The sequence below is a fragment of the Pleurodeles waltl genome, chromosome 7, assembly GCF_031143425.1.
Source record: "Pleurodeles waltl isolate 20211129_DDA chromosome 7, aPleWal1.hap1.20221129, whole genome shotgun sequence".
NCBI lineage: Eukaryota > Metazoa > Chordata > Amphibia > Caudata > Salamandridae > Pleurodeles > Pleurodeles waltl.
The window spans coordinates 308,093,989-308,118,775 of record NC_090446.1 but is presented as its reverse complement, the minus strand read 5'-3'; the positions used below and the strand labels follow the sequence as shown (position 1 = coordinate 308,118,775).

General features: G+C 47.7%; 1 protein-coding gene across 3 annotated transcripts in view; it reads left to right on the top strand.

The window, feature by feature from the left end:
• Window positions 1-635: 635 nt before the first annotated feature.
• The window catches only part of KIAA1755 (KIAA1755 ortholog), a 517,033-nt gene continuing 492,881 nt past the window's right edge, over window positions 636-24,787 (top strand). Inside the window, exon 1 of one of the 3 annotated variants that reach the window (XM_069243743.1) lies at window positions 636-707. In XM_069243743.1, the coding sequence (XP_069099844.1) occupies window positions 699-707 (9 nt within the window). In that variant the 5' untranslated portion in view covers window positions 636-698. Of the gene's footprint in view, window positions 708-4,633; window positions 4,938-16,729; window positions 17,003-24,787 lie in introns of those variants that run through there. The other 2 variants (XM_069243744.1, XM_069243742.1) reach the window with 2 other exon arrangements.

Genomic DNA, 24,787 nt, shown 5'->3' with positions numbered 1-24,787 from the left:
TGGCAAAACTAGTCCAAGACACTTGCTAAGTTAAGGCCTACAATTAATACAAGAATATATTTCATAACCCTTAATATTACATATTACTACATTAATATTAATACATTTTCAATATTTCATATGGATTAATAATTATTTAGTACACTTCGTGAGCACTGGTGGACATTCTTCGAGGTCACAATTTCAAACGTGCACATTATTTTCCTACGTTATTCACTTTTCTACCTAAATCATTATTCAAAATACATAATCATTCATTCATAATTTCTAATTAAGACATCTACTTCAGCAAGAGCAAAGTGAGATATTAAACAGAAAGGCAGAGGGGTAGCGTAGGGTTTCAGAAGATCGACCTGTTAGACAAATGCACTGAAATTAAAGTCATTAATGTACTAGAGCATCTTCAGCAGATGGTGCCAGATGGTACAGGCACAGGAGGTCACCTGAGCATCGATTCACTTGGCTTTTGTGCACACAGTGAACCCAAATTGTTTGTATTGAGAGTTGAACACCCATTTGCAGGGGAATAGGCTAGCAGAGTGGTCAAGGCTTAGATGGATGAAGAACATGGTTCTGCTTGAAGATGATCATTTTTAAACATTGCAATTGCACTGCTTATGTTTCAGATGTCAAGAGTTCCATAAACCCCCCTTGCTGAAATCAAGTGTCAGATCTTCCACCCGAGCTGTATACTTCAAATGTGCAAGGTAAAAAGAAAACTTCAACGGATTTGTAAGAATGATGAGAAGTGCATGCACCAGCCCTTGTTCAGGCAAATGTCTACTGGATCTCTTCCTTCTGTCTGATCAGAGGAAGCAACAAACAACAAGGTGAACAAGCATTTGCAATGCAATGGGTCTAGCATTTGCTCAAGTTAGACCTATTAGCGTTTTAAACTCATAACTGGACTTTTCTTGCCACATAAATTGAAAATGAAAAGTAAAACAGTTTCACATAAAAGCGACCGTGTGGAAGTCACAGGCCGTCCAAAATAAACATTTGTATTCACATTTACTGTGGGGTGGTTGTGGGAATAACACGCTATTGTACCTATACTTGCAGGTCTCTAAAACAGTAAACATCCAGGAAACAGAAGTTCGTTCTCAGTCAAACATACTGGCAAAAGTGCAATTATCCATGTAACAGGGTCGATGTCATGAAAAGCGCTCCATTACTGCACCGTGAGATTGCACTTTGTAGAAAATTCAAAGAAGTAGTAGTCCTGAAACATGGACAACATGCAGCCTTGTATGTTTTCAGTAGTATACTGGTGCACTTGAAGAGGGCTAAACACCGGAAAAGGCATGAGGTATGCATGCCTTTCACTAATGAACTCAAGCGAATTTTAAAAGGCTAGCGCCCACACCAACAAAACTGATGGAGGTGCGTTGGGCATTGTTAAAATAAAATCCCACAGATGGATTACAACAAGGTAGAGTGCTTGCGTGCGTTCGACCCTAGCTAGCAAACTTTAAAAGTCAGGCCCACAAACCAACAAAACTGATGAGCGTGCGGAGGGTGTGGTCAAAATCCCACAGATTAATTACAACAGGGTAGAGCACTTGCACCCGATCGTCCCTAAAAAGGGTCCGAGCGCAGGGCCAGTTATCCACTATCTGATTGTGTGTCCGTATCGTCCTTTCTGCTATATGTGGGCCTAGGGCCCAGGACACAACAGTGCCCTAGCATTATTTATAAAAAAATCATATAACCGAAAAGGGTGCTAATGTTCACAAAAATTATTATTGTAAACACAACGCAGCAGCTCTAAAATATACATTTGAAGCAATTGCTAGCACTAGGCCAGTTTACAGTGTGAAGAGAGATTATAAAGCCAGGAAGAATCAAAACCTTTAATGGATGTGTTATAAAACTTTCAAGTTGTCCTTCTCAGTCTACACTGAAACTCTTTACAGGAGCTGCACAATGTGCAAGTGAAGCTAGGAAAAGGCTTTGAGGGCTGCACACAGAGAATTATTTTTACCTCCCTCCTGGTCCATCGCCGCTGTTTTCACCGTTAGATAGCGCACAAGATTATCAGAAACTCGAAAACATTAGGAGCTGAAAGAATTATGAAAATGTTAAAACTACGCTCCTCCTCCCACCCCTCCCCCCATAACTGATAACTGGTGAAGAAGAAACAACTTCCAGTAATATGGATATCTGACGACATTATAATGCTTTCTGCTTTTAATCACTGCTTGTATGTGCCATCTTTCGGACGTTTTCGGCAATGACTCTGGCAGGATACATACTAGCATTTGGATACTATAAAGAGGGAGATTTTGAAAAAAAATTGGATACTTTGTTTCCCCCTCTGAAGTACATTTTGGGCGTGAGACTGGGAAAATAATGCCAAGTTTCCCTTAAGGCTGCGTAAAACAAACGTTTGTTGCACAAGTGGAGAGTTGTGTAATTTTCATTTGTCTTGCTGTGTATAGTTTGCCTAATGGTTTCTCTTTCACTTACCTTTTCACGTCATTTTCGCCTGTGAAAGACTGGTTGACGTGAAGAATATTTTGTGGGAACTATTAAAAATGTGTGACATGAGACAGATATATTCCGCACGCAACAGTCTCAAGCATATAACGGTGAAAGGTACTTTGAGTACTAATATTTCATTTTTGTGAAATGTGTTCATGTTACACGAAGAAAAAATTATGTTTTTCCTACAAATGAGTAACGAGTTACGGCTATTAGTGCTGTAAACTCGCTTTACAGTGAAACATATCAGCAAAAGTGCAATTATCCATGTAACCGGCAAAAATGCAATTATCCATGTAATAGGGTCGATGTCATGCAAAGCGCTCGACTACTGCCCAGCGAGATTGCGCTGCCTACTAAATAAAAAGACAAAGTAGTCCAGAAACCATACGGTGAACATGGAGCCTCATATGTTTTCAGTAGTTGGTTGGTGCGCTCGTGGAGGGCTTAACACCGGAAAAGGCATTACCTATGCATGACTTTCACTAATGAAATCAAGCACATTTTAAAATGAAAGCCCACAAACAAACTAAACTGATGGGCTTGACATGGGAATGGTTACAAGCCCACAGAGAGATTACAACAGGGAGAGAGCGCTTTGCGTGCTCGACCCTAAAAATTGAATACCTGAATTAATCTCAACAACTGGTGATCACTAAAGCCCACATCCCAATCCATTGTTTTTCACCCATCATGGCACTCTAGGCAGAGGCCCACCTTATGCAAACTCTGCTCCTGCTCCTCATGGAAACAGTCCGTACTGAACTTGCCAGGCGAGACCCCTTCCCAGTGAGAACCCAAGCAGCCACAGACTAGCCAGTGAGAACCCAAGCAGCCACAGACTAGGTTTGTCCTATTTGGGGCTCATCAGCTGGATGCAGCTTGAGACCAATGACAGAGTGTTCAGGCAAAACATAACTGGGTGTATCTGTTGTATGTATGGCATCAACTGCAAAAAACAGCAAGATGGTGAATGGAATACTTGAAATAATCTCAACCACTGCTGACTGCTTGGACCTGCGTTTCACTCCCTTATTTCTCACCCAAGTTCCACTCTAGCTAACATTTGAGGAATAATTCACCCACAGTTTGGAAAGTTTATTACTATTTTTTTATTTTTGGTTCCTGTTGCTTTGGCTGATATGTCACAACTTTAACAAAGACATTTAATCGCCTATATTCATAATACATTTAATGTATTATCACAACTGCATGCTATCAGAGAGAGGGGGATGGTGCCTCCAACGCAACTAAAGCACTATGTGACATCGCACCTCCTTTGTTTTTACTTCTCTCCGATTAAAACATGGTTTTTCAGCTCAAATTGCTCGCTGGTAGTTTTTTGTCACTTGTTTAGCTTTGGTTGTATTAGTAAGCTTCATGTTAATTAGCTCAATCAAATCATGGGACGGAATCCAGATTTGTCTACTGGGAAACTCAAACATGTCTAATAAAAAGGCCTGTGTCTCTGACAGGCCGGGAGGTTAGACCGAAAGAAGTCCGGTGTGCCTCCTCCAGAGGAAGGCGGTGTGGCTGGAGCTCGTGTTCAGTCAGGCTAGTAGTCACATAATATACGATTTTTTCTGACCTAGTCTTTCTGGTCTCACGAAGGCATTCATCAGGCTAGGCAATGCCCAATTTCTCACGACAGACCAGGGGTGTAATCAGGTGCGTAGTTACCAATGATGCAGGAGGCGCAGTGCCACCGTGGCCCAAAGCCCTGAGGGGCTCATTGAACCCTCATTATTGATTTGTTTTACTTCCCCAACAGCAGTCAAATGAGCCAATTTCCATGATTGCAGCAGGGCCCATGGCACTCCTGCTACACTTCAATTGGTCCCATTCGGCTCAAAGCCTTTCAATACTTGTGAAATATGGGCGTCTGAGGCGCCCACTCCACATCCTACATAGGAGGGGGGGGGGGGGGTCATTGTTTTGTGTTACTCCACTATGACAGACTCGTGTTTCTCCCAGCCGCAAGACTTTGCTCATAAAGTCAGCTCGTGGTTTATGAAACAGCAGCGAGGGCACACAGACAGCTGCTTGGCATTGATGTGCAAAGAAATGCAGGAAGGATGCGTCTCCTGGGCGTCCTCCCGCCCCTCCTGCTCTCCTCCCCTTCACGAGGAGTACCGTGCCAGCGAACACGGATACTTGGAGGGAAGCGAGACGGAGACACCAGCTCGCGCGCCCTCTCTTGTAATGAGCGGAACGGCGGAACGCTTAGCCTTGACGTAGCTGCTCACCTGCACCAAGGATTTCTTTGCTCGCGGATCACATTGAGAATTTCTCGTGGAACAGGGGTTATGGGCCAGACTCACTGGTGGAGGGATCCGTCAAACTATGAAGCACAGGACATTAACGAAGGCGGAGGGGGCGAAGAGAGAATGATGTAGTCCCAGCAGAGAGTGACGATAGTCTACGCCCCTAAACATCCCCACACCTCAAAAATGGTAACTTCCCGGAGCCTCACTTTCTAGCAGGTTCTGCTTCGCTCTTGTTCTGTGCCTGTTTTATTTAGCACCATAGCTTTGGGAAAGGTTTACTTTATTGATATGTTTGAGGCATCTATCACAATAAGATTGTCACACTGTGAGGTACGCAACAAATTATTATTGTCGATGTTCTTAATACCATTATGGTTATTCTTATTATTATTGCTTATATTTTGCACCGTGATTTCACTTTTGCAAACTTAATTTAAAAGCGGAAGACGAAGTCTGCAGATTGAGTTATACTTGTTTAGCAGAAGAAGGTGCTCCAGACGATCCCTTTATCGGTTTGCTGGTTGACACATGTCAATAGCTTTCAACCAACACCATGCCCAGTGACCGCCACTCTAATTATGCGGTGTAATGCATGCATTTGTGTCAGTATTTCACTATTCTGTCATCTTAACATATTTTATTACTGTATGGGCAAACGTTTCACCTCATTCATGCAAGTTCAAAACCTAAATATGCAATCAGCCACTAAAAGGGGGCCAGTTCACCTGCTACTGCATGGCACCACATGCAGGGCATTTTTTTAGGTAACATTTGATCCATCTGAGCTACCAACATTTTTGTAGACGTTTGCAGGTTATGCAGCAAGTGGGGAATTATGTGGCAAGTGTATTAAAATCCATAATTACACATAAATACCACACAGATAATTTAATGATTCCCGAGGCTCTGGTCATAAGGCAAATGGTACATTCTTGTTAGGTGTCCTCATTGCTCGTGGCTACTTCATGAACTGTGATTGCATGCCTTAGTGGATAGGGGCATATGTGGCTTACAGTTTCCATGAAACAACAGTTATTGCATTTCTGTAGCGCTCACTACCCCGAGTGTTCTGTTGTCTCAGCAGTGCTTAACTAGCAGTGAAATAGTGCTTCTACAGACGAAGCACATTTAAGAATCTGTCATGAATCTATGACATGCAAGTAATGTAAAGTGGAAGCTGGTAAATTGGTAACAGTGATGTGTTTGTAGTGGAGATGCACACCTAGGTATGATTCCGATTGCAAATAATTCCTCCATTTCAGTTCTAACAAGTAGTGTGGTTACTATTTCTATGGTAGTGTAGTCTGTCTAAGCAGACAAGAGTACAAGAGTACCTGGACAGGTAGTAATAGTAAGAGAGGGAGGCTCTAAGCAGGTAGGGCCTTAAGGGAGGACAAGGATGGGAAGGTGTGACGAGACCACCCCGCAAAAGGCTAACAGCTGGCTCTGTGTCACAGGTGTGACCTTTTATCCAACCCTCTAGTCAACAGCACCAAATATGCAGTTTCCCTATTATGGGTGTGCAAGTCCCAGCTGCACAGTTCTGTTAACATCGACCTCAATAAAAGGGCCCATTTGGTATCTATGTAGACTGGGCAATAGGGTCAGTGGGCAGTGGTGACAGGGAGAGTCACAGCATTGTAGAGGGTCAAGAAGAGGTGCAAGAAGCAAAAAGAGACTGACTCAAGATTTGCCCTTTATTTGCCATTGCATCACGCAAGGCAACTAAAGAACTTTAGTGAGATTTACAAAGCCACGCAAAGCCACCTTGCATGGCTCTGCGTGGCTTAGTAAATCCAATGTATCACAAGGGACCCCAAGATGCTGCCTTGTGTTAATCTGAATGGGTAAGGCGTTCCTTGGGTGGCGTGAGGGTTGTCACACGCATACACCCATGATTTTTGGCACATCCCCAGAGTTATTAAGATCAGTAAACCTGGGAATGCCTCAAAATGCTGCACCTTCCCAACAGAGACGTATCAAGGGTAAATGTGTTAATTTCTCCTCGTTATTTTCTCTTTTATGTGTGCTGCATTCTGTAGTCCACATAGAAAGTAGAAAATGGCTCTGAGGATTGTTTTTGTGTAGCAAGGTGTCTCTTAATGCACAAGAGAATCCTGCTCGTAACACAGGCACCCTTGTACCATGGTGGAAGGGTGCCTGTGTTGGTGCTAGGCTGCACAGTGTGCTGCTTCGCAGAGAGAGAGAGCAGGAATGCCCCATATATTAGTAAATATAGTGCCTTCCTACTCTCTCCACTTGACTGCCTTGCTGTGTTTCGTTGCACCAAATAATAGTAAATATGGGCCTCTGTGTGTGCCAAGCACATCCACAGTACGCACTCATCCCAGTAGAGGAAAGGGCAAAGAGAGTGAAAGTGTTCATCCTAATCACCGACACACTGTGGCCATAACTACTACAGGTGTACCAATCCTGGGCCCTTGCTAGCGACCAGCTACCAACCAGACCACAGCTCACTTTCAGATGTGCTCCAAGCCAACTTATGCCTCACTATCACCACAAAAGATCTAACTCCCAACCTTGCCTAACCAATCGTGTCCCCCCTGGGGCTGGACTGTGCATAGGTGACCATCGATTTGTGCACTCTGCAGAGATGCCAAGGTTTGGACGAGTATGTAGCCTGAATGCTTGTAAGGCCCACTGAAAGATGCTGTGAGAAATGTGCACTGCTTTTAAGCTCAACCAAAGCTTTCATTCATGATAAGTCGCGTCCGAGTACCCACAGCCTAAACTCACCCAAACACGTAGAAGCGACTCAGTTGACTTTATGCATTCGTTTAAAGAGACACATGCATAGCGGAAAACTACACGAATATAGCACCACTGTTATGAAAACTAAACAGGGACTCAGGTTAGTTGCTGACAGATTACATTAACGGTTTAATCATTTCTGAAAACATGAGGGCTGCGCTGGCTAAGTTGGTGCTGCAGTCTGGGAGCGCTGGCCACTATTCGAGCTCTGGCTGTCACTGCTCTCCTTAGGAAGCGTTTAGTTCCCATGGCACCCACAGTCCTCTGGGCCTGCCTCACACCGCCTGAGGGACTTCAAAAGATTAGGCGCACTAGCACTGGCTTTATACCAGCAGCGCTGAGGCGAAAGAAGAGCCATGCCAAGTACCGCGCAATGAGGGCTAAGCGCCTCGAGCAAAAAAGAGGAGCTAAATATTCATTTTAGTGAGCTGATGCGTGGAAACACTCTAAAAGGCATTATATGGAACCTTGATGCGCTTGGCATGTATTCGCATGTGATCCCTCAATCCGAGGTGCATAAATCACAACAACTGGGTGCCAACTATGCACATGTTAAATACCGATCGGGATTTACTGAGTGGGCAATCTGTAACCGGTATGATGACAAAATGTATGCAAGCAGTTAGGCTCCACCCTGCCAGGCTCAAAATCTCGGAAATGTTACTGCTCTGTATTTTACTTTTGGTGTTATAACCGAGGCAGTTTTACAGAGTATTCAATACACATTTTAAACATTTAGATTTTGGATACCCAAACTGTAGCAGTTTGCAATAAGCACTGTAAAGTGTTTAAATATTCAGGCAGATCATCAGAGTAGGCGGCATAAGATGCAAACATCAGGACATGAGTATGTACTAATGAAATTATGAGAAAAATGCACTATATGGTCTACCACAGTACTGAGTTTTTAAAATCATCCTGCTAGAGTAATAAAACCAGAAGATCGGCAGTGATATTTATGTACATTTATGATATCCATCCAAATTGCTTTCTGTAAGAATGCTATTGTAGAGTTTCTGAATCCGAACAATATTCCCAATCCCTCGCCATTAGATTGTATGAAAAAAATCACTGCACAATAAGGAATCTTCCTTCTAAAAAATTGTGAAAGTGAAATGCATGTAAATAAAGGGGGCATATGTACAAAGACATTTTGGAGTACAAGAGCTAGTAGTTTTGTAGTACTCATTTGTAAATTGGCCCAGAACTTTTAAAATAGATATACAAATTGGAATATTCAGGGACTATTTATATACACTTAGTACAAATAGAAAGGACTGTGCCCTCTTTGCACTTTTGCTGATAGGGAGATAGATATTGCTGGGCCGATTCACAAAGGCATTTAAGAGTATGTGGATTAAACATGTAGTACTGCTTGCTGTACTCAAAGAATTTTGTGAATATGGTCCTAAGTCTATTGTGTGCAAAAGGTCAAAAAAACGTTGATAGTAAGAACGTGAAATGCAGACTGTATGGTAACTGCTCTATGTCACAAGGTTACACTTAGTTGACTATGCATAAAACTTAGTTTACCAACAAAGATCAAAATAGGTAGTCACTTGTGTTCAGAAAAATGATGAATTTCGTCTGTAAAATGAGGTGATCTGCCATATACAGTGCAACCGCTAGCACTGAGAGTTCACTAATTCCATCTATCACATATATTAAGTCCTTGGGCAAAGTTTGGACACCCTTATATCCGGGCCCAGGTCTTCTGCTTGGACATTGCCCAAATTACACCCCTGCTGTAGGTGTTCTTGGATGAAGAGGCCAACAAAGAAAAAGAAAATAAGAGGGCAACAAAGGTGCCTAGAACCTCACAGGCCCTGACCTTTTAATATTCATCTCTTTCATAAGTGTACTGTCTTCCTTCTATGCCTCTTAAAGTAAACCTCAGTGAGTAAACTCATATTTTTATGTTGAGCCTACCAGACCGTGCAGTAGTCCGGTTGAAAAAGACTTATTGTGGATTGCCAAGAGCACACCCATTGCTTACCATTGGTTGGCTTTCCTGACACTCTCATCTGCCTGCTTTATAATCAGGTCCCAGCTTCTCAATCTTGTGTTTGTCTATCCTATGGATTATAACCTCTTTGGCATCTCTTTTGACTGACCGGCTTATTTGCTTCCTCTGCTCTATTTTCAAGCACTGCTGTTTTTCTTTTTAGCTAAGCACTCCTGAGAGTGCATATGTTTTCCAGGTGTCTTCCTTGAATACTTCTGTCCTCCTGCACTGTGTGTTTTTCGCTGTTGCCTGTGTGCTTCTCCATGCCCCTGCAAGTCGCGCTTGCTCTTGTGTCCCCTGTTGCATTCTCACCAGTGTGCTTCTCCTCCACCCTCTGATCATTGTGTTCACAGGGCAGGGGATTCTCCTTTTCACCTCTGCCCTCCATGTTGTTTCCACCCACCCTGCTCTCCTTGTTGCCTTCCTCACCTGTGCCCTTGTTCTCTGCAGCCTGTTGTTTTTCCTTCCCATCCCCACTGTGTGTTGCTTCCATCCCCCTCACTCCCTGTTGCTTTCCTCCACCACCACGCTCCTTCTCTGTTGCCGATTGCTTCTCCACCCCGCCCCCGCGGTGCTTTGCCCAGGGGTGGCCCGTCTGTTATGGTGGAGGAGTGGCATTGCTCTGCTGAAAGAAAGCAGAAAATTAAAATGATAAAAGTATTTTCATTTTATTTTTCCGCTTAACTAGGGCGGGTCACGGCCAGCATCCTCCACATCATGAGGGTGGAGGAGTGCTAGGTGCACTTTAAGTGTGCATGTTGGTTTGGTCGGCTGACTGAGACCAGCCAAACTGACATGCGCACTTATAACTCTCCACCTAGGTGTGCAACACAGCGTTGCACAGCCGGGTGGAGACCAAGCCCAGACTCCCACTGCCTCACTGAGCAGCATTTTAGCCTGCCCAGGCTAGTCCGGGTGCTTTTCTCATGCTGTGTAACAGCATGAGAGAAGCATCTGAATTGGGTGGGGAGGAGAGCAAGGCAGAAGCACCAAGGCAGCGGGAGTGGCGGAGGCTGCAGGTAAGAGCTATTTTAAAAAAAAGTACTTATTATTGTCCCCGTCCCCCGCTCCGTGTGCTGCCCCACTAGTCCTTCCTAGCAGCAGCCGCCCCTGGCTTTCACCCACATGTACCCTGTGTGTTGCCCACCCCCTGGCTCTGTGTTGTCCTCCTCAACCCACACTCCCGTATTGATTTTCCCCACTTGCACTAAAAACGTTTTAGCTCATTTCTAATTTTGATTTGCTGATCCAACTCGGATTGGCAAATAAAAGAAAAGTCCACTTCCTAGCCATTTTTCATATTTAGTAGGAGGATTTGGGTGTATTATATGATATGGCTGTGGGGCCTTATTGTGGAATACGGGAAACACCCGGAAGAACGAGTCCGGAACCACGAGGTTGTGAAAAACGAAAGCGAAACAACGCTTTCGTTTTTCAAGACTCCCTGGTTTTGGTACCTTAACCACACATCTCTGAACAATGTACATGCGTGGTTAAGGTACAGAAGGGAGTCGGAGTGGACACGGTGAAGGAGGAGGTAAGTTGGGCTGGGACTGGGGCTGTTTTTGGGGGGGCTGGGGGTGATTAGGGTTTAGGGGGTATTTTTTAGTTTTTGGGGTGGGGTGGGGGCTGGGGGTGATTAGGGTTTTGGAGGGAATGGGGGGTCAGGGTTTAGGTTTAAGGGATGGGGTGGGGGGCTGGAAGTATGCTGGGTCGTGCATGCTGATTGCTAATGCGTTTACCAGGAATGCGTTTGCAACAGTAAAATTGTTATAAACGCATTTGTGGTAAAGGCATTAGTGGTTAAAACAAGGTCGTTGTTACGACCTCGTTGTTGAGCCACAGATGGTTTAGGCACCCGTGGTTCCGAGATATAACCATGGAATACACTCACAAAAACTGTCGTAGGTGCAGTCAGACTCATGTGTATCACCTTTAGCTCAACCCTGGTTACTTGTGCCTTCTAGGTGCATTACATTGATGTTGCAGTGGGTGTTCCCATGCAGCACCGATGGATTTTGATGCATTCCCAGATTTACAAGGATTAGTAAACCTGGGAATGTGCCAAAAGCCTGCGCCTCCCCAGGGGAGGCGTAAGGGAGGTGCAACGAGGAGCAATACCTTTATTTCGCCTCGTTTTTTCCTCTTTCACATAGAAAGAGGAAAACTACTCTTGTGATTGTTTTTGTGCTGGATGTTGAAAAGGTGCCTGGGTTGGTGCATGGCAGGCCACTGTGCGCCAGCACAGGGGAAAAGGGTAGGAATGCACCGAATCTGTTAGATACAGCACATTCCTGCCCCTTTTTATGCAGGGCTGTCCAGCAAAAAGGCTTGCAGCACTGCCCTGCATCAATAGATTGTAAAAATGTCCCCCATTGTAAAGCATTGAACAATAACAAACACACAAAATAAGAAAGTGACACAACGCGAAAGCACCAGGATACCAATTCATAAACATAGAGTATATTTTTAAGAATTCTAAGAGACTTTGATGAGCAAAATCCACTGAAGGGTTCCAGAGATACAGATTTCAGAAAATTTTAATACTTTTAGATGCAACCACAAATAACCATTGGTCAACAAAAAGTTTTTAAACTTTTGAAAAGTTTGAAAGAACTTGTTAGGCTACTCCAGCCTGACATTGGCAACCAAACCTGACCGGATGGTGGTCTAGGGAGGCCAGAGACAATAATTTGGACAGTTATCTGGCCACCAGTGTGTTTTCAAGATGTGTTCCAAACTTTACAGGACAACTGCCTTAGACTTTTTATGGAGTGGTCCTGATGCTGAGGATACAGGATGAATAGACGCTCAAGGTAGATGGGGGTGGGCCTTTGTGGTGAGTCCTCAGTCCACAGGTGTTGTCGGGCGACTTTGGCTATAGAAGTCAGGGTCCAATGAAGTCATCTTTGATGCAGTAGCTGGCAGGCCGATGCTGGGCTACTGGTCTCCTTGCACTGCGGTTTGGGCAAAATACTCTGTTGAAGGTTAGTGTCCCTCCAGACTCTGATGGCACACCTGGGTTCAGCAGACTCGGGTGCAACATTTGCCCATCAAGGATCAGTTATTTTGGGCTACCGGTAGCAGGTAGTGCCAAAACTTCTGCGGTGGCTACCAACTTGCCAGTTTCTGCTTCTTCAGCTCTTTTGTCCTTTTGTCCTTGCAGCTGGTTCCACGGAATCGGCCAACTGATCCCTCAAATCACTGCTTTGGTCTGGGGCTGGGAATCAACTTTTCCCCGAGCCAGAAGCCATAGGCACAGTCCAAACTTCACTAGACCAAAGTGCAGCAGGTGCAGTCCTTCCAACTGTGCAGCCTTTCTTTGTACAGTTTTAAGCCAGCTTGACAGTTCTTCTTCGGTTCTTTCACTATATGCAACATGATCTGAGAGGAAGGGTGCCAGGGTGCTATATTTATCCCAGGAAAGTTCCCTGAGGGGACCACAGGATTACTAGTCAATGGTCTACTAGATCCCCTCACGTCTGGTGATGCATTTCTTGCAAAGTGTTTCTTCTCGCTATTTCAGAATGCACTATTCTAGCCACTCTCAAGATGTCGGGACCCCTCTTCTGTAGTCTGGAGCATAGTAGCCCCCACCCTAGCAGTGTGGCTACCTGAGGGATACATGCCCATGGCAAAACCGGTTTAGGCATTGGGTTTCCCTCTCTGTACCTGTCTCCAACTTGTAACATAAACAAAAGGTAGCCTGCTCAGGAGTGTTATCACCATTTGCTCTTCAAAATGGGTTTCCCATTTGAAGCTTGACTTTTGAGCTAACAACCCAATTGGCCATCCTGGGAGAGGAGGTCACTCTTCACTCCCTGGCACCTGTTTTGTTCCTAAGCCTGGGAGTCATTCTACCTAGGCAGACAGTTGTCTGAGGGCAAGGTAATTTGTGAGGCCACTGGACAACTTTCTAAAAATTTATGAACCTTAATAGTGACATTAAACTCGACCTGGGCATCAGATTGGATTTAATGCTATGATTAATTTGATAACTTACAGTACCCAGTAGGAAGTCCCATTCAGGAGTTGCTTAGGTGCCAGCCAGTAACCCTGGGTTAAGTGGGGCTACTAACCTTTCCCCAGCAAAACAACAATTTCAAAGTGTTGCTGCTAAGATATATGAAAAATGTATGTCTTACTTAAATATATATTGCCCCCTGAAACAGGCTTCCATAAGCCTTTCTTGGGGGAAACTTACATATAGGGTTAAGGGAAGTGGATCGGTGGCTTTGCCGTTAGCTTAAATTGTAAAGTCAAACTAGCAGTGTAAACACTGCCCTTCTAGTCAGCAGTGGCATCCTGGGAGCCATGTTGTCCTTTGTTACACTCTGGGTGACACATACACTGACACAGCCCTAGGTGGATACTCTGTCTTACATGCCCTGTATACCCTGGTACCATATATTAGGGACTTATAAGTAAGCTGTTGCCAATTGGGTACAGCTAATTCAACATATTTTGTAAGGGGTTAAAACACTGGCAATGAGGTCTAGTTAACAGGCCTCAGTGCACAAAATGTGGGGGTGAACATGCAAAAGGAGGCATTTCCTTACATTTAGCCATGCTGCACGCCATCAGGAATGCTGTACAGCTTGGCTATAAATCATTGGCAGAGTCAGTAGGTCTCAAATGCAATACCTATTGGCTTTGCTAATGCCTGTTTAATTTTTGCTATGACCATTATAAGGATGGGGCCTGTGGAGGGGGTAGACACACTGGGTTTATTCACACTTTTTTCCTTGCCCAGAAGTGGAATTGCAGCCATAAAAAATCGCAACTTGCACATACACAAAATAAACTTGACTCACAAACACAGAGAAGCAGGCAATGCACAGTGTGTAAATACCCTTGCAAGTGATGGGTATAAATAACCTCTGTATAGTTACACCATGAGAGAGCCAAATGTGGGCCAGATGCAAAGTCACCTTATTTGTGTATGTATAATCTGAGTATTCAAGCAATGGCTCTGGGTAGGCAATGCAAATGAGGTTAACTTTCTCAAGGGAATAAATGCAAATCCAGTTCAGACTGATCGCAGGAAAGGCTTGTTCCAAATTGGCAATAGCAATTGTAAATGCATTTACATAATGCTTATTATCACTGATGAGTCACTGCAGTGACTTACGCTGAACAGCGTGATGCTCTGGAACCCAAGGTTAGTAGTTAATAGTAGTTTGAAGGTATGACTTTCAATGAAGGAGAGGTGATTTTTTGAAATTTTGGAATGGAATTTTGCCAATTTTCAAAAATGTAATAATAAAATGTAGGCAAACGTGTATGCGACTTAAAGTAGGCCGTGATCGGAGGTTGGAAGCATGCAGAGGATGGAGAGCAAGAAGAGGGTTATTCATAAGAAAGGGAGAGGGGAGATTTTATTCAGATCTTTGAGAATACGAAGGAGACTTTTTGCTAAAGCATGCAGTCTGAGGATGCAAAAACTGTAGAAAAAGAAACATTATTTGCATATGACATAGTGGTATATTAGGTACCATGATAGGCACAAAAATAGATTATTAGTATATCCGCTGCCGGGCTACCGCTAGATCACTGCTTCACCGCTGTTTCAGCAAGAGTAGTTAATCAACTCTGTGGCTGAACGCGTAAAGTAATGGCCGGACACATGTATTGGGGATTATAAAAATCTTTAGGCCTTGCTCGAGGGGAGCAGTAACCTCGTGTTCACAGCAATGTGAGAGAATACACTAGGTAAATATTACACGTACTGAAAGGAGATTCTTCAAATATTGGAACAAATGTCTTCTGGCTTTCACCTTAAAGTTTAACTCACAGTAGTAACTAGAAGAACAAAGTGTAATCTCTTTTGATGTTCCAGGTTTAGGATGGCAGAACACGTGAGTGAGGACAGCCTCCCCAGACAGTGGAAGAGTTTTGCCTGCATTCCTCCGGCTATAAGGTGGGGATTCAGACAATGAAGGCAGGAGCTCGGAGGAGGGGCTGACCTTTAGAGATTCTATGAAGACCCTTTTATCAGTAAAAATGTACTGTCAGTAACTGTGTAAGGCAAAAGGAAAAAATACCTTTATTTATTAATTCCTATAAGAGGAGTAGTTCCTCTTTTGGTAAATGAAAATGAAGGCATGACCCCTTGGTATTGAGCTTGTGCACATTTAGCACTGGTGTGATATACATTAAAGAATGGGCTGCACAAATCTTTGTGACCCTTTGCATAATACCAAAGTGCACGGAGGGCACATAAAAGTGGGGGCAGATGCCCTTTTCACCCCCGGGGCACAATCTACTATAGAATTAATAGTGGTAAGGTAATTTTTAGGTATTTTTGGTATTAGCCAAGACCTTTTGCATTTAATACAGATATATATATGGATTAATCCTGCTGTCTTCCTGAATTGGTCCGTCACTGTTTCAAACACATTTTTTTTCTGCCCACCATTACATAAGGCATGAGGCACAGGGCACATGGCACAGGGCACAGGTCAGCTCACTACATCCACTGGCGTACCTCTCTGTAAGTGACAGTATTCTGCTGTTGCACAATGTGCACTTACACTCAAAAGCAGTTCTCTTGTACAGTTTTACAAAAAACATTAGCAAAGCCAAATGTTGGTATGCCCCGTCAGGCAAGGGAGCTTTGCCAGTGCTTCTTTTTATTGCAAGAATATGCCAGAAAACAATAAAGAGGATTTAAAAAAAAAAAGTTTCTGTTTAAATGTGACAGACAAATACAATAAAAATACATTTGAAAAAACAATAAAATATAGCTTGGTTTCTGACAAATGGACTTAGAAGAGGTACTCTTACATTTCAACGTGGATGACAATTGAACGGATTAGAGGACGACAGCTTTCTCAAATACCCTCTATGTGTACATTTTCCATGTACTGATTGTTTTGTTATTACAAGAGGCTTTCTCAGAAGACTAGACCGCTGTAGAGGCCCATGTTGCTTGCTATTGCTCTATGGCTGTGCCCCCTGCGGTTTGCAGAAGTGTTTCTAACTTTTAAAGAAAATCCCAAAAGACCGAGAAGAACAGCGGAAGAATGAGCGCTTTGACGGATGCCAGAAAAGAGGATTAGCACAATGTTCAAAGTTGGATCATGCAGCTCGGATAACAGACCTTGCAGTGTGAGGCCTGGAGCCCGAGCCCGTCACCTGCTGCCTGTCCAGCTCTGCCCGCTGAGCCGGCGCGGCCTCCGGCCTAGTATAGCTTTTTTAAGTGCTTCGGTGCAGCAGGTTCAACAACAAACAAACACGAGTTTACTCTCTGTGTGTGGGACGAGTGGGAACTAAGAACACGCTTCCAACGACGGCTCGGTCTGCGGGCGGCTATCTGGCTTTGTTGCAGACGGTTCCTTGGGAGAGAAGGCCCAGCCTGCGAAGAGCTCTCCACAATGAATCACAGCTGCTTGGAACAATCCCAATGGATCTGCAAGGACCCGCCGGGGCTCCAAAAGTGTGTTGTTCAGCTGCCAGCAAATTAATGACAGAGGTAAACGTGCATTTAATTGTTATATTTTTGGACGTATGAAATGAAAAATCATCTGCAATGGATTTTTTTATTGTTTCCTCCTGTCAACACTTTTCCATCCCACAGGTGCTTCTCATTTTGTGCATGTCCAAAGTAGAAGTTTATGACGGTTGGATGCGGGACTTCAGAGGGGAATAAACTCTATAAAAAAGCAGCGATGGGTGTGGGGATGCTATTTTTGTAATTTCATTAGCAGAGATGGAAAACACATCGAATTGCCAGTCCGGAGCCCCATATTTCTGGAGGCGGATGTAACTGTTAATGAGATTTAAGCATGACAACAAAGCTGTCAACCAGCCATATGAGATGACATTCTGTTTCAGCGAATCCTGTAACTGACTCCGAAAAGCATTTAGGAGTAAGGTAAGTAGCGCAAAAGGAGTATTTTTTTAAATACTCGTACATGCCTTTGTGAATGGGCCCAAAACATCCAAACACCTATTAGTAAAGGTGCAAAGAGGGCTGAGTCCTTGCTATCTCTACTGAATGTATATGCTATTCCATGGAAAGTACCATAATATTTCCATTTTAGATTTTTGGGTTCAATTCCAAAAGTCATGTAGGAGTACGTAAAAAGTGCTACAGATGCACTAGTACTACACTACCCCGCGACCCAACAATATGTAATGCCTGCCATCCTATTTATCTCACTATGCATTTGCGTGGACACACAAAGCTCCCACTAATGATCACATCTTACGTCTATTATATAATCTACCACAAAGTAACAGGTGTAAATACATTGAATGTTTTTTTTTCTTCTTGCGAGCATATGACTTAAACCCAACAATAACCATTGGATTAACGTTAACCTTGGTTCCAGAGAAGCGTTTTATTTGCTGTAAAGCGTCTTAACTCTTCATCAGTGGGAGGAAGCGCTACAATTACTTTACGTCCTCCAAATGCCATTGTGAATAGGGCATCATTCAGTTCAGCTACCAAAATTAGCAATGCTGGAAATGTTAGGCCCATAAATAGGAAAAAAAAGAGGGAAGGGCATGGTTTCCTTAAATGCTTGGGCTTCGTGGAAGGAAAACAAAGAACGTTGGTAGTTGACAGGTAGGAAAGAGGAACAGTTTGTTCAGGACATTGTCCATAAATCATACCTTGTATCAACATGCTTGTTTTGCACCAGGAAAAACGAAACTGAGCGGATTTGCATTCCTCTTCTAAGTATGCCCCACATTTGGAAGTAAAATCAGTTTCTGAAGCTCAGAATGCGCAAAAATCCAGTGCCAACTCTGACAGGTGACTCCATGTCATGTGTGACAAGAATACTTTCAATTCTGTTAGTCAAAATGTTGCTTTTCTAATTATGCCTATCCACCTCAAGGAACCAGCATAACTAAGTGAGACTGGCAAAAAAAGCTAGCACCGACTATCCCAGCGATATTTGACGTCTGGGGCCGTCGCAGGGTAGCTCCGCTCCCTTCGTCCCCCCTCCCTGCGGGCCCGCCCCCCTCGCGCCCCCATTCGCCACTCCCTCCCACCCCACTCCCTTCTTAATGGCTGGCACTGCGCGTCGCGATTGAGTGACCTCTGACCTGTTTTAGGTCTAGAGCTCGCCCCCCACGTCCGCAGCACCACCTTGCTGTCCCGTGCCCCTGACCCCCGCCAACGCTGCTGCTAGCGTGTTCGAGGCCCTCCTCCACCGCAGGCATCCTCCTGCGCCTCATCCCTGGTGTCTAGTGGGCTCTGGTAAGCTTCACTAGACCCGTGTGCCGCTTTTCGCCGTTTCTGTAATATTTTCCACTTTTCAGCACCTTGCCTCCTTGCGCTCTTGCCCCCATTTGTGCCCCTTCTGATTGCGTTACCCCGATTGTATTTTGTACCATTATTGTATTTTGTGACTGTTTTTAACTTGTGCCTTTACTTTTTGTGCCTTGTTTTCCTGGTTTTCGCTCCTTGGGCGCTCCCCCTTGCCGATCTCTCCCTGCTGCTGCCTCCCTGCGGCCCCGCCCCCTCGCGCCCCCATTCGCCGCTCCCTCCCGCCTCCCAGCTGCTCCTCCCTCCCCCCTCCCTTCTTAATGGCTGGCGCTGCGCGTCGCGAGTGAGCGACCTCTGACCTGTTTTAGGTCTAGAGCTCGCCCACCACGTCCGCAGCACCACCTTGCTGTCTCGTGCCCCTGACCCCCGCCCACGCTGCTGCTAGCGTGTTCGAGGCCCTCCTCCACTCGCAGGCATCCTCCTGCGCCTCACCCCTGGTGTCTAGTGGGCTCTGGTAAACTTCACTAGACCTGTGTGCCGCTTTTCGCCGTTTCTGTAAGTGTTTTTCCACTTTTCAGTGCCTTGCCTCCTTGCGCTCTTGCCCCCATTTGTGCCCCTTCTGATTGCGTTACCCCGATTGTATTTTGTGCCATTATTGTATTTTGTGACTGTCTTTAACTTGTGCCTTTACTTTTCGTGCCTTGTTTTCCTGGTTTTCGCCCCTTGGGCGCTCCCCCTTGCCGGTCTCTCCCTGCCGCTGCCTCCCTGTGGCCCCACCCCCCTCGTGCCCCCATTCGCCGCTCCCTCCCGCCTCCCAGCTGCTCCTCCCTCCCCCCTCCCTTCTTAATGGCTGGCGCTGCGCGTCGCGAGTGAGCGACCTCTGACCTGTTTTAGGTCTAGAGCTCGCCCCACGTCCGCAGCACCACCTTGCTGTCTCGTGCCCCTGACCCCCGCCCACGCTGCTGCTAGCGTGTTCAAGGCCCTCCTCCACCCGCAGGCATCCTCCTGCGCCTCATCCCTGGTGTCTAGTGGGCTCTGGTAAGCTTCACTAGACCCGTGTGCCGCTTTTCGCCGTTTCTGTAAGTGTTTTTCCACTTTTCAGCGCCTTGCCTCCTTGCGCTCCTGCCCCCATTTGTGCCCCTTCTGATTGCGTTACCTCGATTGTATTTTGTGCCATTATTGTATTTTGTGACTGTTTTTAACTCGTGCCTTTACTTTTTGTGCCTTGATTTCCTGGTTTTCGCCCCTTGGGCGCTCCCACGTGCCGATCTCTCTCTGCCGCTGCCTCCCTGCGGCCCTGCCCCCCTTGCGCCCCCATTCGCCGCTCCCTCCTGCCTCCCGCCTCCCAGCTGCTCCTCCCTCCCTTCTTAATGGCTGGCGCTGCGCGTCGCGAGTGAGTGACCTCTGACCTGTTTTAGGTCTAGAGCTCGCCCCCCACGTCCACAGCACCACCTTGCTGTCTCGTGCCCCTGACCCCCGCCCACGCTGCTGCTAGCGTGTTCGAGGCCCTCCTCCACCCGCAGGCATCCTCCTGCGCCTCATCCCTGGTGTCTAGTGGGCTCTGGTAAGCTTCACTAGACCCGTGTGCCACTTTTCGCCGTTTCTGTAAGTGTTTTTCCACTTTTCAGCGCCTTTCCTCCTTGCGCTCTTGCCCCCATTTGTGCCCCTTCTGATTGCGTTACCCCGATTGTATTTTGTGCCATTATTGTATTTTGTGACTGTTTTTAACTTGTGCCTTTACTTTTTGTGCCTTGTTTTCCTGGTTTTCGCTCCTTGGGCGCTCCCCCTTGCCGATCTCTCCCTGATGCTGCCTCCCTGCGGCCCCGCCCCCTAGCGCCCCCATTCGCCGCTCCCTCCCGCCTCCCAGCTGCTCCTCCCTCCCCCCTCCCTTCTTAATGGCTGGCGCTGCGCGTCGCGAGTGAGCGACCTCTGACCTGTTTTAGGTCTAGAGCTCGCCCACCACGTCCGCAGCACCACCTTGCTGTCTCGTGCCCCTGACCCCCGCCCACGCTGCTGCTAGCATGTTCGAGGCCCTCCTCCACTCGCAGGCATCCTCCTGCGCCTCACCCCTGGTGTCTAGTGGGCTCTGGTAAACTTCACTAGACCTGTGTGCCGCTTTTCGCCGTTTCTGTAAGTGTTTTTCCACTTTTCAGTGCCTTGCCTCCTTGCGCTCTTGCCCCCATTTGTGCCCCTTCTGATTGCGTTACCCCGATTGTATTTTGTGCCATTATTGTATTTTGTGACTGTTTTTAACTCGTGCCTTTACTTTTTGTGCCTTGATTTCCTGGTTTTCGCCCCTTGGGCGCTCCCACGTGCCGATCTCTCTCTGCCGCTGCCTCCCTGCGGCCCTGCCCCCCTTGCGCCCCCATTCGCCGCTCCCTCCTGCCTCCCGCCTCCCAGCTGCTCCTCCCTCCCTTCTTAATGGCTGGCGCTGCGCGTCGCGAGTGAGTGACCTCTGACCTGTTTTAGGTCTAGAGCTCGCCCCCCACGTCCACAGCACCACCTTGCTGTCTCGTGCCCCTGACCCCCGCCCACGCTGCTGCTAGCGTGTTCGAGGCCCTCCTCCACCCGCAGGCATCCTCCTGCGCCTCATCCCTGGTGTCTAGTGGGCTCTGGTAAGCTTCACTAGACCCGTGTGCCACTTTTCGCCGTTTCTGTAAGTGTTTTTCCACTTTTCAGCGCCTTGCCTCCTTGCGCTCTTGCCCCCATTTGTGCCCCTTCTGATTGCGTTACCCCGATTGTATTTTGTGCCATTATTGTATTTTGTGACTGTTTTTAACTTGTGCCTTTACTTTTTGTGCTTTGTTTTCCTGGTTTTCGCCTCTTGGGCGCTCCCCCTTGCCGATCTCTCCCTGCTGCTGCCTCCCTGCGGCCCCGCCCCCCTCGCGCCCCCATTCGCCGCTCCCTCCCGCCTCCCAGCTGCTCCTCCCTCCCCCCTCCCTTCTTAATGGCTGGCGCTGCGCGACGCGAGTGAGCGACCTCTGACCTGTTTTAGGTCTAGAGCTCGCCCCCCAAGTCCGCAGCACCACCTAGCTGTCTCGTGCCCCTGACCCCTGCCCATGCTGCTGCTAGCGTGTTCGAGGTCCTCCGCCACCGCAGGCATCCTCCTGCGCCTCATCCGTGGTGTCTAGTGGGCTCTGGTAAGCTTCACTAGACCCGTGTGCCGCTTTTCGCTGTTTCTGTAAGTGTTTTTCCACTTTTCAGCGCCCTGCCTCCTTGCGCTCTTGCCCCCATTTGTGCCCCTTCTGATTGCGTTACCCCGATTGTATTTTGTGCCATTATTGTATTTTGTGACTGTTTTTAACTTGTGCCTTTACTTTTAGTGCCTTGTTTTCCTGGTTTTCGCCCCTTGGGCGCTCCCCCTTGCCGATCTCTCCCTGCCGCTGCCTACCTGTGGCCAGCCCCCCTCACGCCCCCATTCGCCGCTCCCTCCCGCCTCCCAGCTGCTCCTCCCTCCCCCCTCCCTTCTTAATGGCTGGCGCTGCTCATCGCGAGTGAGCGACCTCTGACCTGTTTTAGGTCTAGAGCTCGCCCCCCACGTCTGCAGCACCACCTTGCTGTCTCGTGCCCCTGACCCCCGCCCACACTGCTGCTAGCGTGTTCGAGGCCCTCCTCCACCCGCAGGCATCCTCCTGCGCCTCATCCCTGGTGTCTAGTGGGCTCTGGTAAGCTTCACTCGACCCTTGTGCCCATTTTCGCTGTTTCTGTAAGTGTTTTTCCACTTTTCAGCGCCTTGCCTCCTTGCGCTCTTGCCCCCATTTGTGCCCCTTCTGATTGCGTTACCCCTATTGTATTTTGTGCCATTATTGTATTTTGTGACTGTTTTTAACTTGTGCCTTTACTTTTTGTGCCTTGTTTTCCTGGTTTTCGCCTCTTGGGCGCTCCCCCTTGCCGATCTCTCCCTGCTGCTGCCTCCCTGCGGCCCGCCCCCCTCGCGCCCCCATTCGTCGCTCCCTCCCGCCTCCCAGCTGCTCCTCCCTCCCCCTCCCCCTCCCCCTCCCCCTCCCTTCTTAATGGCTTGGGCGCGGGACGCGCCGCTGGCGCACCGGAGGCGCACCAGAGGCAAGCCCGTCTGCGCCCGTCCGCGCCTGGACCGCGCCCAGCGCCACCCCCCCTGGTCCACACGCCCCCCGCACCACCAGCCTTCGCTGCTCGGCCAGCGAACTCCTCGCCCTTAACCCTGGCTCCTCCACAGCCTGCTTCCAGGCCACTCCAAAGCACACCAAAGGACCCTTCTCCTGCCGCACCTGCAACTTCACCTGCAACAGAACAACGAAGCCTGCAGCAACCAACACCAACCACCTTCACTGCATCCTCCTCAACACACGCTCCGCACGAAAGCACGCCATCGAGCTCTGGGACCTGCTCGACACCACCGCCCCAGACGTAGCCTTCCTGACCGAAACCTGGTGGAACGACTCCTCGGCCCCAGACATCGCCATCGCCATCCCTGACAGATACAAGATCACCAGAAGAGATCGCACCAACGGAATCGGTGGAGGAATAGCCATTGTCCACAAATCCACCCTCAAGATCCACACCCGCACGGACGACACCCTCAAGTCAGCCGAACACCTTCACTTCCAGATCCACACGGACCCCAACACCACCCTCAGAGGAACTCTCATATAACGACCACCAGGACCAAGAGCCCCCTTCAGTGGCACCATCTCCGACCTCGCAAGCACCCACGCCCTCGCCTCAACGGACTACATCCTCCTTGGAGACCTCAACTTCCACCTGGAGAACAACAACGATGCCAACACCACATCACTGGCCACCAACCTCTCCAACCTCGGACTCAGACAACTGGTCAACACACCCACCCACATCGCCGGTCACACGCTAGACCCTCTCTTCACTGCTAGCAACCACATCTCCTTCAGCCACACCACCGAACTCCATTGGACCGAACACCACTGCGTCGACTTTACATTCAAGAAACACACCGAACACCACCGCCCCCCACTACCACCGCTCCGCCGCTGGGGCAAAGTCACTGAGGACCAACTAACCAGCACCCTCGCCAAGAACCCGCCGACCGACCCTACCGACCCAGACTCCACAGCCACCAACCTCCAACAGTGGATCCTCAACAGCGCCAACACCCTCACCCCACTCAAGAGACCCACCATCAACCAAGAAAAGAAAAAAGCAGCCTGGTTCACAGACGAACTGATCACCTCCAAAAGCACCTGCCAGAAACTTAAGAAAAAGTGGCTTCTCGAGCGCACACCCGACAGCCTGGCAACTCACAAGGAAGCCACCCGCAAGCACCATCAACTGATCCGACTCGCCAAACCCTCCCATTTCACAGAACGCCTAAACAACAACGCACACGACAGCGAGGAGCTCTTCTGCATCGTGAAGGAGCTCTCCAACCCCGGTGCCAACGTCAACGACGTCCCACCGTCCCAAAAACTCTGCGACGCACTCTCCACCTTCTTTTACCAGAAAATTGCGGCCATCCACAACAGCCTCAACGCCACACCTCCGCCAGAACCCGCCCCCGGCTACTCCTCCAACACCAACCGCCTCACCTCCTGGACCCATGTAGACGACGCCGAAACCCGAAAAACCATTAACTCCATCCACTCTGGATCCCCCTCAGCCCCCTGCCCACACCACGTCTACAATAAAGCCGACTCCACCATCGCCCCCCATCTTCGCAAGATCATCAATCTATCCTTCGATACTGCGACCTTCCCGGACAGCTGGAAGCAGGCTGATATCCAAGCCCTCCTCAAGAAACCCAAGGCTGACCTCAACGACCTTAAAAACTTCCGCCCGATCTCCCTCCTCCCCTTCCCAGCGAAGGTCATCAAGAAGATCGTCAACGCCCAGCTCACCCACCACCTAGAAGACAATTCCATCCTAGACCCCTCCCAATCCGGCTTCAGACAAAATCATAGCAACAAAACTGCGCTCCTCGCCGCCACAGATGACATCAGACAGCAAATGGACAACGGCGAGACTTCAGCCCTCATCCTTCTAGACCTCTCCGCGGCCTTCGATACAGTCTGCCACCGCACCCTACTA